Source organism: Nomascus leucogenys, chromosome 5, assembly GCF_006542625.1.
Source record: "Nomascus leucogenys isolate Asia chromosome 5, Asia_NLE_v1, whole genome shotgun sequence".
Lineage (NCBI taxonomy): Eukaryota > Metazoa > Chordata > Mammalia > Primates > Hylobatidae > Nomascus > Nomascus leucogenys.
In genome coordinates, this window is record NC_044385.1 from 12099339 (window position 1) to 12112228 (window position 12890).

At 44.0% G+C, this 12890-nt stretch overlaps 1 protein-coding gene across 1 annotated transcript in view; it reads left to right on the top strand.

Annotated features, from left to right (window-relative positions):
• The window catches only part of NID1 (nidogen 1), an 89212-nt gene that overhangs the window by 15793 nt on the left and 60529 nt on the right, over positions 1-12890 (top strand). Inside the window, exons 2-5 of the mRNA XM_003267296.3 lie at positions 35-334; positions 3234-3460; positions 6620-7002; positions 10601-10750. Coding sequence (XP_003267344.2) covers positions 35-334; positions 3234-3460; positions 6620-7002; positions 10601-10750 — 1060 coding nt within the window. The remainder of the gene's footprint in view (positions 1-34; positions 335-3233; positions 3461-6619; positions 7003-10600; positions 10751-12890) is intronic.

Below are 12890 nucleotides of genomic sequence, written 5' to 3' on the forward strand. Positions count from 1 at the left end.
GCATATTCCTTTTAACCCACTTGGTTTTGTACAGGTCACCACAAATGGCATCATTGCTACCAGTGAACCCCCGGCCAAAGAATCCCATCCCGGGCTCTTCCCACCAACATTCGGTGCAGTTGCCCCTTTCCTGGCGGACTTGGACACGACCGATGGCCTGGGGAAGGTTTATTATCGAGAAGACTTATCCCCCTCCATCACTCAGCGAGCAGCAGAGTGTGTCCACAGAGGGTTCCCGGAGATCTCTTTCCAACCTAGTAGTGCGGTGGTTGTCACTTGGGAATCCGTGGCCCCCTACCAAGGGCCCAGCAGGGACCCGGACCAGGAAGGCAAGGTAAGCACTCCTCCAGATCCAAGTGCAGGTAATCAGACACATTGGCTTCATACACTTTGGTCTCACGCTTTGTGCTGCTTTGACATGGGTTTTACACCATTGATAAAGACAGGAAATCCAAAGCGAAATCTAGTAGGCTGGTTATTGCAGGTCCGAAACCTCCAAAAGCTTATCTGCAAGGTTGTGTAACTCTACGTTTCAATGACAAGTAGTCATAAAGAAAGCCAATTCCTGGTAAGACATGGCAAAGATAGGGTTGAAAAATGGCATCCCCTGGCTGCTCTTACCTCAGGTGGCAGATAGTGGAAGGATAGTTTCTTTCTTCCGTCGCCCAGGCTGGAGTGCAGTGGTGCGATCTCGGCTCACTGCAAGCTTCGCCTCCCGGGTTCATGCCTTTCTCCTGTCTCAGCCTCCTGAGTAGCTGGGACTACAGGGCCCTGCCACCACGCCTGGCTAATGTGTTTTGTATTTTTAGTAGAGACAGGGTTTCACCATGTTAGCCAAGATGGTCTTGATCTCCTGACCTTGTGATCTGCCCTTCTCAGCCTCCGAAAGTGCTGGGATTACAGGCGTGAGCCACCATGCCTGGCCCTTTTTTTTTTTTTTTTTTTTGAGATGGAGTCTTGCTCTGTTGCAGTGGCACAATCTCAGCTCACTTTAGCCAATTCTTGTGCCTCAGCCTCACGAGTAGCTGGGATTACAGGCATGGGCCACCACGCTGGCTTATTTTTGTATTTTTAGTAGAGACAGGGTTTCACCACGTTGGCTAGGCTGGTCTTGAACTGCTGACCTCAAATGATCCACCCGCCTCAGCCTCCCAAAGTGCTGGGATTACAGGTGTGTGCCACCGAGACCGGCTGGAAGGATAGTTTCTGATTAGAGAAATTATTAATATGAAACGATAGGTTAAAATAACAAAGTACTCCTGAGGGATGCAAAGATAGAAAGGTAAAGTCCAGACTCTAGTCGGGGAGACAAGAATCACTTGGACCATGTGAGTGGTTCAAAACCCAAGTATTGTCATAACCCAGGGTTGGCCTCTCTGTGGGCACAGTCATCAGGGAGGGCTTGAAGGACCAGGCTGTGGAGCACGGACTTGCCCTTGAAGGAAGCAGGGTCTTTGAGTAGGTCAGGAACTCATTGCTGTCTAGTGACTTTTTAGGACAGGCCTCGATTTTCCCTTGGAAAAATAATTTCTCTCTACCATAACTTCACTTTTATAGGATAATGAGGAAGAAAGAAACTTGAAGGGTCCCAAAACACTTCATATAAATGGGAGGTATTTCGGGCTGGTCGTTCCTAAAGTGTGTACCGCAAAACACCAGTCCTACAAGATAGTCCTTGAGGAAAAGGCCTTCTAGTTTGGGAAATGCTAAAACTATATCTCCCTCTTGGTGATTCACCCTGAAAAGTCCTGCAGTCAGGAAACTTGCAACTTGCCTAATACTGTTTTTTTTTTTTTTTTTTGAGACAGAGTCTCACTCTGTCGCCCAGGCTGGAGTGCAGTGGTGCCATCTTGGCTCACTGCAATCTCCACTCCCTGGGTTCAAGCAATTCTCCTGCCTCAGCCTCCCAGGTAGCTGGGACTAAGGGCGTGAGCCACCATTCCAGCCTTGCCGAATATTGTTTAACTGAGCAATCTCCAAACCTGTGACCATACCTCTTCCCTTCCCCCGCTCCAGAAAGGATGCATTACATCCCACAGAGCACACTTTGGGAAAGTCTTTTAGGGGCCTGCATGACACATTTTGCTTGCCAACTGTTACCCATCTGAGTGCCAAACTTGAAAACAGCTTAAATGTTAAATGTCTCAACTGCTCCCTTTCACTTGGGTGATAAATGCCCAACCCATTGGTATGGAGCCCTTGCCTGCCTCTTGGGCCTAAATCTGTTCCACCTCCACATACCCTTTGCAGCCGCTGTACCAAATTACATGTAATTCCCTGAACTTGCCCTTGATCTTTTTTTTATCTGCAGTATCTTGCACAGGCTGTCCTCTCTGCTTGGGACATCCTCTCCCCGACCCCCCTACAGGTGGCAGCTTCCTCCTGCTTGTTCATTCAGACTGGGCCCTCCCGTGAGGCCTTGACCAACCACAGCCTCCTGGCATGGGACACACTCCCACCCCTCCTGGCATGGGACACTTCCTCTTACGGCTCCTGCAGCGCTTTGCAAATGTTTCGATTACAGAATCCAACCTCAGGTTTTGCAATGTTTTGTTCACATGTCAGCCTTCCCAAAGTGCTGGGATTACAGGCATGACCCACTGCGCCCGGCATGTGCCTGCTGTTTCATATGTGACCTCATGTAGTCTTCCTCATTTCTGTGAAGGAGGTGGTTTTATCTCCATTTTACAGATGCAAACATCGAGGCTTAGGGAACTCAAGTATCACGCCCAGCGTCACATAATAATGAGTAGAGCAAAGATTTGGATCCAGGTCTGTTTTCTCCCAAATCTCACGTTTTTGTTTTTATTTTTTTTTTCTACTGTATGGTGCTTGGGTTCAATAAATGTTTCTTAAATGATTAATGTGGTTGAATATGTTAACAGCCATGGAAACAAATTCTTTGGGTAAGAATTTCCTAAATTGCATGAGATTTTAGGCCACCATCTGGAGGTACCATCTGTATAATTTTTGGTTAACCTTAGGGCCACAGTTATGCAGAAGATATTTATGAATTAATCAGAAAATGTCATGTTGACGTAGCCTTAGGGATATTTCAGTGGAACTATCCCGGAGTCCTTGGTTCTTGCTACAAAAGTCCTTCTTTTAGAATAAGGTGAGAATATTGCCATCTCTTTACAGCACTGTATGCTTTATAGATAGTCTGGCAAATAACACATTTTAAGATCTATAGATATTTTTCCGAGTAACTGAATTTTAACTCATCTTCACAGAGAAATACGTTCCAGGCTGTTCTAGCCTCCTCTGATTCCAGCTCCTATGCCATTTTCCTTTATCCTGAAGATGGTCTGCAGTTCCATACGACATTCTCAAAGAAGGAAAACAAACAAGTTCCTGCCGTGGTTGCATTCAGTCAAGGTTCAGTGGGATTCTTATGGAAGAGCAATGGAGCTTATAATATATTTGCTAATGACAGAGAATCAATTGAAAATTTGGCCAAGTATGCTTTCTTTGTTCTTCAGTAGATTCTCCTCTTAATATTTTTTAATGTGGATAATGTAATGTGTATTATAGATCATTAACTAAAAATGTTCCTATGGATTTAAGTTTTGCATATAGTTTTTATATTATGAAATACTTTTCCTGAGGATCTTAAGGAAATATATTTTTAGAATGAACAGATATCCTATTTTTTAGATATCATCCTCATGTGAAATAGTTTTTTTTTTTCTTTTTTTTGAGACAGAGCCTTACTCTGTCGCCCAGGTTGGAGTGCAATGGCGTGATCTCAACTCACTGCAACCTCCGCCTCCCAGGTTCAAGTGATTCTCTTGCCTCAGCTTCCCAAGTAGCTGGGATTACAGGTGTGTGCCACCATGCCTAGCTAATTTTTGTATTTTTAGTAGAGATGGGGTTTCACCATGTTGGCCAGGCTGGTCTTGAACTCCCGCCCTCAGGTGATCTGCCCGCCTCAGCCTCCCAAAGTGCTGGGATTACAGGCATGAGGCGCCACGCCCGGCCTTAAAACAGTTTTTACCATTTTTGTCTATAAATACAGTTAGAAATAAGGGTTATTCAAACCTATCTCCTTCTTTGATCTCAAGGCTAAGAAAACCTTTTCCTTCACATTGACTAGGGGGAAAATTCTTACAACAGAAATAGTGCTCTCAGGCTATGTTGTAGAATTTGACAAAAGGGGGGAAGCCCAAATTGGTTTTTGAAAATTAAAACTTTTCCTCTCCCATTATTCTTTAAAAACTAAGAGTGAATCCCCTAAAACCACCTTTTAATTTTATATCATCAAATCTAGCTTGAATTCCTCTGCCCTTCACTTAGTGGTGTGCTGGCAAATGCTTAACAACTGGTTTTATGAGGGCAGAGGAGCCCTGATTTATAGCATTTGCCTATTTCTGTGATGTAAATACTCCTATCACGACCAATTTCAAGTTATTAACATCGTGTCACTCAATGAAGAGTTCCGAAAATATGCACCATTATATATATTCTCAGCATAAAGATGCAATAGGTTTAATATATTTAATTTCAAGAGCATGGATAGTAGCAAAAGAATTAGAATATGATGAGTTTTGAATATTTTTTCCTTTTAAAAATATAACTTGATTAATTGGAAGTGCATGTGATTTAATTGTTTAGAATGGCTGTGTTTAATAACTGGCTTGCAAAATTCCTAAAATTTTAACAGCCAGCTCTCACAAGCTAGTACATATAAGCTCCCACACATCACTGTCTTTACTTGAGTCCCAGGCAGACAAATTGATTAGATGTCCTATTTATGCAGGACTTTTCTGATTTATCATCCCCACCTCAACCCATTGTTTTGCTCAGTATTTTCCATTGAGTAATGTATGTCCCCTCTGTCCATTGTATAATATAATCATTTCATGTAATTTCTGATAGGAGCACTTCCAATCACAGGCACAGAAGAATGGCAAAAATGGTGGAGGAAGAAGTAGAGATTAGGAATATTCTACTATATTTTATAATTATAAAATGCTTTTGGATTTCATATCTCATTTGCTTTTCACCATATCCTTTAAGCACCAAAGGTAAACTGAGACTAGTCCAATATCCCACAGCCAATGGAGTTGGGATTTCTTTTTTTGTTGTTTTTGTTGTTATTTTGAGACGGAGTGTCACTCTGTCGCCCAGGCTGGAGTGCTGTGGCACGATCTTGGCTCACTGCAAGCTCTGCCTCCCGGGTTCACGCCATTCTCCTGCTTCAGCGTCCTGAGCAGCTGGGACTACAGGCGCCCACCACCACGCCTGGCTAATTTTTTGTATTTTTAGTAGAGACGGGGTTTCACCATGTTAGCCAGGATGGTCTTGATCTCCTGACCTCATGATCCGCCTGCCTCGGCCTCCCAAAGTGCTGGGATTATAGGCGTGAGCCACCGCGCCCAGCCCTGGAGTTGGCATTTCTAAAAAACCATGTCTGCAATGTTTTCATTCACACTTCTGACACCAAATGGGTGGGTTTTTTTTTTCCCCCCCACCAACCAATTCTCTGCACACCAGCCGGGTGTCCTACACTTCAGTTCAATTCTAGCACTGGCGTTAGTGCAGACCCCATAGGTTAAGGGCTGAGTCCCACAGGACTGCCCCCACTTCAGATGCCAGTCCCAAGTCCTGTGTTTCCACCTGTACTTCTGAGAAACCAGCTATAAATGGGGGGTTTCCATGACATGCTCCTCAGATTTGATAATTTGCTAGAATGGCTCACATAACACAGAAAAATGCTTTACTATTACCAGTTCATTCTAAAGGATACAACTCAGGATCAACCAAATGGAAGAGAGGCATAGGACAAGGTTTGGGGAAGGGGGCAGGGTTTCCATGCCCTCTCTGAGTACACCACCCTTCCAGCACCTTGATGTGTTCAAGCCAGAAGCTCTCTGAACCCCACCATTTTAGGGTTTTTATTTCATAGGCATGGTTTTATTTCAAAGGCCTGGTTGATTAAATCACTGATTGTTGGTGATTGACTCAATCTCCAGCCCATCTCACCTCCCTGGAGGCAGTGGGGAAAGCTGGACATTCCAACCCTCTAATCATGCCTTGGTCTTTCTGGCCACCAGCCCCCATCCTGAAACTGTCTAGGAGCTCCCAGCCATCAGTCGACTCATTAGCCTACAAAAGACACTCTTATCACTCCAGAAATTCCAAAGGCTGTAGGAGCTCTTGTTTCAGAATGTGAGGACAGAGACCAGATATGTATTTTTTAATTGTATCATACCATGCCATGGAAAGAGATAGTGGACAGCATGAATGACTTCAGTCCTAAAGCCACTGTGAGTCCTATAAGCCACCTTAGCTCATAAGGTAGAGCACGTAACCAGCAATTAGGATGAGTAAGTTGAATTTTAAGTCCTGACCTGTCCCTGGAGCACACCTCTGGAATGGCTGGGACTGAGCTTGTGCTAGTATTGTGCCCATTTGGACACAGTCTCACCAGACAGCCCTAGACTGTCTCAGCCACATGACACTCAGACATGATGGCCAGTGCCCTTCCACTCTCCAGTCCTAGCTGCAGGTGATGGCTTGCAGACCAACACAGATCCCCAGGGCTCCCTCTGCTTGGGTAGTGGTGGCTGTTTGTGGGTTGCTGGCCTCTTTCTAAGAAGCCTGTCCTTCCTCCTAGGAGTAGTAACTCTGGGCAGCAGGGTGTCTGGGTGTTTGAGATTGGGAGTCCAGCCACCACCAATGGCGTGGTGCCTGCGGACGTGATCCTCGGAACCGAAGATGGGGCAGAGTATGATGATGAGGATGAAGATTATGACCTGGCGACGACTCGTCTGGGCCTGGAGGATGTGGGCACCACGCCCTTCTCCTACAAGGCTCTGAGAAGGGGAGGTGCTGACACATACAGTGTGCCCAGCGTCCTCTCCCCGCGCCGGGCAGCTACCGAAAGGCCCCTTGGACCTCCCACAGAGAGAACCAGGTCTTTCCAGTTGGCAGTGGAGACTTTTCACCAGCAGCACCCTCAGGTCATAGATGTGGATGAAGTTGAGGAAACAGGAGTTGGTAAGACCATTTAAGTTGCAGTTGGTAATGGTCTTGTGTGGGCTTCCAGACAGGCGTACTGCTGGGGAGATGTCAGTTGTGAGCATTCCATGGTGGTTTGTAAGGATAAGAGCTTGGGAAAGTAGAGGCTGAACTCTCACAGCCGTGGAGCCTTGGTGTTATACGCCCAGTGGCTTCAGAGATGCTCAGTGATCTTTTGGGATTAGGACCGTGGTTTTGGAGACTGTTGAGTGTGTCTTCTTTCAAGTTTCCTAGTATTCCATTCTGTCTGTTTTAAAGAGAAAACGTCCATTAGAATTGTTTTGAAAGTCAGATTTTCTTGTGATTTCTCAGATCAGAAATGTATTCATCCACCTGAAAAAACATTTTAGAAGTTCTTTTGGCTGTCTATGAAGCTTATCTTTGACATTTATTTCCTCTTGGTTTTGGAATTAGAATTGTTGATTATTTTTCTTCCCAGGTCCCATCAGTTTCAGAGTTGGTTTGTGAAGATAAAAAACAAAACAAAACAAAAAAAAAACAATATAAGTAGATACTCTTTAAAAAAAAAATAGGGCCGGGGTGGTGGCTCACACCTGTAATCCCAGCACTTTGGGAGGCCGAGGCAGGCGGATCACAAGCTCAAGAGATTGAGACCATCCTGGCCAACATGGTGAAACCCCATCTCTACTAAAAATACAAAAATTAGCGGGGCGTGATGGCACATGCCTGTAGTCCTAGCTACTCAGGAGGCTGAGGCAGGAGAATTGCTTGAATCTGGGAGGCAGAGGTTGCAGTGAGCTGAGATCATGCCACTGCACTCCAGCCTGGCAACAGAGTGAGTCTCTGTCTCGAAAAAAAAAAAAAGTTTTACAGTACATTTTCTGGTCAACTATGTTATATCAGATTTTTGCTACATTTTGAGGGAAAATGGAACTCCTGGATGCTTTCATTTGTCTTATAAAAGATGTTCTGGCCGGGCACAGTGGCTCATGCCTGTAATCCCAGCACTTTGGGAGGCCAAAGCGGGCGTATCACCTGAGGTCAGGAGTTGGAGACCAGCCTGGACAACATGGTGAAATCCTGCCTCTACTAAAAATGCAAAACATTAGCCGGGCGTGGTGGTGGGCGTCTGTAATCCCAGCCAATCTGGAGGCTGAGGCCAGAGAATCGCTCTAACCTGGGAGGTGGAGGTTGCAGTGAGCCGAGATCGCACCATTGCACTCCAGCCTGGTTGACAAGAGCAAGACTCTGTCTCAAGAAAAAAAAAAAAAAAAAAGATGTTCCAACTAAACTGTCCTCATTATTTTTTTTTCACATTAGTTTGATACGGAATCCACTAAGACTCATATAAATGGGATAGTCCAAGCCTTTAGATAAGCTTATTGCGGCTGTCTGCTGCTTTTCTACTAAGGAATGATCATAAAACCCTTAGAAAAGTCTGGCCCATTCCACACTGTTCACTCATTCTTATTTGCCCTTACTTGTTCTGATTTATCTCACAGCGGTAGCCATACACGCTTGTTCTCACGAGTATCCCAAACCGTGGACGAGATGGGGTGCTTACTGGCTGGCGTGCTCACTTACTTCTGAGGCACGGAAATGGAGAAGCTGCCATTCGGTGGCAGGACAAGGACAGGGCTCATGTCTTAGGGTTCTCCTACTGCACCCTGGGTTCCTGGGGTGATGCTCAACATTGCTCAGCACATGCCACTCTGCCGTGGGTTTTGGAGTCATCTCCCCCAGATGTGTTGGGTCTGTTTCCTTGCAGATGTTGGGTTTTGAGTCCCATCCTGTCTCCACCTTTCTAGGTATCTCTGAAATTCTCATTTAAGCCATCACATTTGAATGAGACCATATCCAGCCCAACAGCTTGGGGCAGTGTATTACTTAAGACTGAAAAAAGCCTAGATTTGAATGCAGATTGTGTCTAAAACAGACACATTCCTGTCCCTCTACCCCAGCTATTTCCCTATGTTTATGAGAAAGGTCAGTCTTCTGTGGCCAGTAGTGCATTCCTGGTGTTATTTGAATAGTTCACATATACACAGGCCATAATGACCCCTGATAGCTCTGCCCACAGCTGGAGTTTAAGTAATCAGTAGCATCACGTGTTCAGTTCAGGGCTCAAGTGTGCTCGGCTCCAAACGCTGTCTTTATAAAGCCAGAAATTCCCTTCCGGTATGTAGGACTCATTGAGTCTACCTGGTTTTAAACTTTGATTTTCTTTTCACTCGTAACAGTCAATTACGAATGGGATCATTATCCCCTCTGAAAGTTTACCCCACTTGTGCTTTTCAATTTCATTCCAAATTAATTTGCTCTGGATTATTAAATATAATGAACTAGTTCATGATTCTAATAAAATGAACTTGGAATGTGGAAATTTAAAATAGGGAGACATTCTTTTTCTTTCTTGGGTCAAAGGCTTTTTAGCCCAGGTGTGACTAGGGCATTATTTTTGTTCAGCTTTTGAGTAAAAGTGCTTCCAAATTATTCCTCAGGGAAAAGTGTATGTTGGGGTGGGGTGGGGGGTGATTTAAAATTAAAAAGAATATAAGCCAGGCACAATGGCACCCGCCTGCAGTCCCAGCTACTTGGGAGGCAGAGGAAGGAGGATAAAATATATGTACATATTTTAAGGTTGTTAAAATGGCAAATTTTACGTTATATATATCTTACCACGATAAAAAAGTAAAAAAATTATATCATAATTATATGTAGTATATATTGCATTATATATTATTATATAACATATAAATATATTTTATCTGTTATAATGTAATATATTGTATTTTATATAATGTAATACAATGTAAATATATATTATATATTTACGTATATGTATATGTACATATTTACATATATATTTACATATATGTATATGTACATATTTGCATATATATTTACATATATACATTATATATTTATATTTAATATATATTACATATATGTAATATATTTATGTTATATATGACCTATATAACGTAGGTAATATATATTATATATGTTTTTATGTATATATTTTTAAGAGTCCCCCCAAACATGAAGCTCATTCTTCTCACTAGTTTAGATGGACACCATCCTAAGATTGCTATTGGATAGCACTAATCTAATATTGATGCCAAGTACACTAGATTCTAGCAGTTTTCAATAATTAATAATCCCCTTGTGATTTCTCAACTCCTTTTAGACCTATTTGCCTCAGTGATGTGAGTTGGGGAGCCACATTACTTTTTTTTGTTTTCTTTTTGAGACAGGGTCTGGCTCTGTTGCCCAGGCTGGAGTGCAGTGGTGCAATCACGGCTCACTGCAGACCCAACCTCCTAGGCTCAAGCGATCCTCCCACCTCAGCCTCCTCCAATAGCTGGGGCTACAGGTGCATGCTACCATACTCGGTTAATTTTTGTAGTTTTTTGTGGAGATGGGGTTTCACCATGTTGCCCAGGCTCACGTAACTATTTAAGTGGCTACCTATAGGGGATTGTAATCATCTGTAGTGAGCCTGGTCCCTTGAATTGCCCATGCAGGTGTGAGTCGCTGGTGACTAGATGAGAGAGCCCACTGGGCCAGAGCTGCGTGAAATGCTTACAGGTGTGCAATTGTTTTCTTGGACCAGTTTTCAGCTATAACACGGATTCTCGCCAGACGTGTGCCAACAACAGACACCAGTGTTCGGTGCACGCAGAGTGCAGGGACTACGCCACAGGCTTCTGCTGCAGCTGTGTCGCTGGCTATACGGGCAATGGCAGGCAATGTGTTGCAGAAGGTAATTTGCTTTTCTATGTTCATTTCATGCGGGAGAAGGAGGAGCGGAGTTTTTGTTTTGGTGCTCGTTTTCCATGTTGCTTTACCCACATCTCCGGAGGTGTGTAGAGTTTTTCTTATGGCAGCCATACGTGGTCTCTCCCTCATTTTTTCTCATATTCTCTACAGGCATCCCCCAGGAAGGCCCATTTTTCAAATATGGCAGTCTTTCTTTCCTGTGCTATTTCTCCATCTCAGGGGACAGTCACTGGGAGCCCATCTTCACAACTGCGTGGCGTGTGGCCACAAAGGCCATAGTGTTAAAATTACTCAGCCTGGACAAAGAATTGTTTATGCCTCTCACTTTCCTCCATGTCTTTGAAATCTCTTTCATGTCTTTTTTTCTTAGAGTCTCTCTAATTTTATGCGGTGTTGCTGACAGACCTATCTTTTTTTTTTTTTCTTGAGACAGAGTCTTACTCTGTCGCCCAGGCTGGAGTGCAGTGGCATGACCTTGGCTCACTGCAGCCTTCATCTCCCGGGTTCAAGTGATTCTCCTGCCTCAGCCTCCGAGTAGCTGGAATCACAGGTGTGCACCACCAAACCCAGCTAATTTTTGTATTTTTCGTAGAGATGGGGTTTCTCCATGTTGGCCAGACTGGTCTTGAACTCCTGACCTCAAATAATCTGCCTGCCTCGGCCTCCCAAAATGTTGGGATTACAGGCGTGAGCCACCACGCCCGGCCAGACCTATCTTAATGGTTGTTAAGCCCCAGCAGGGCCACAGAAGGCTGGCTTAGACCAAAGTCTGTGGCAGGTAAAGTTTATTCCATCATCCTCTCCCTCCTGTCTCTCTTTCCTGGTGCTCCTGAAGTCATAGCGTGGTTACGATTGAGCATCAGAGATGCACCATGGTTAATGCTGGGGTGCCAATCCCATTGTGTGGCCAGATGGATTCGGCTACAGGCCAGCGTCCATTCTAAACTCTGCCCTCAAAAGGATCAACTGGTTTGGATGCTTGCAGATGGTCAGGAGAATCCTTTCTGTGCGAATCCGGGGGTCCTGGTAACGTTCACTCAGTTGCACCATCTGGGAGGCTGGAGTTTGTTTTAATTCCAGAATTAACACAAAAATGGCAAAACCCAACCATGTTAAACGTTCCTCCCTTCAGATGCGGTCTTAGTCACTTTTCTGATGCTTCTAACAGAATACCTGAAACTGAGTAATTTATAAAGAAAAAAATTTATTTCTTACAGTGATGGAGGCTGAGAAATCCAAGATCAGGGAACCACATTTGGTGATGGCCTTGTTTCTGGTGGGGGCTCTCTGCAGAGCTGGTACAGGGGGCTGAGCATCCTAGCTCAGGTCTCCCTTCCTCTTCCTCTAAAGCCATCAGTCCCATTCCGGTGATAACCCATTCACCCATTAATCCATGGCTGGATTAATTCATTCTTCAGGGCAGAGCCCTCATGATCCAATCAGCTCTGAAAGGCTCCATTTCTAAATGCTATCACATTGGGGATTAAGTTTCAATATGAATTTTGGAGGGGACATTCAAGCCATAGCAGATGCCAACAAATTATCTCACTTGTCATGGGTCATTTTCCTTGTGTGTTTAATGTGGAACTTCAATTGCTTTGCAAAATTTGACTAAATAAAAGTCAACTGGAAGAATGGTTTCTGCTTTTCAGACCCCCTATCTGCCATAGTTACAGTTAAATTCGTTATCATTTTAAGTTGCTAAAAACAAAAAATCATTTCCTTCTGTGTCCCCATTAGATAAAGTGAGGTTTAAAAAAAATACTACCTTCAGCAATGGAAGAAAATTGAGTATGCTTTACTTATTAATTTTAGGGGATGTTTTTAACTTCTAAACTGTTTTTGATTTTCTTCTAAATCCCATCACCCCAGGGGTGGTGTGCCTTTGCTTCTTTGTTTCAGGCTTGGCTTTTGTGTCTTCTCCACCCCAGGAGAAGCTTCCAAAATCCACAATAAAAGCTTATTCTTAAAGAGCAACCTCATAGCCTTTTCTACCCCAAATATCAGAGCTTGAAATGCTGCACAGTTTGTGTTTGGCAGCCAGCTCAGATATGACAAACTGTTCAGCCACATATTTTGACATTATATACACACCCTGGAATAGATTTGTGGTTTAAATATTT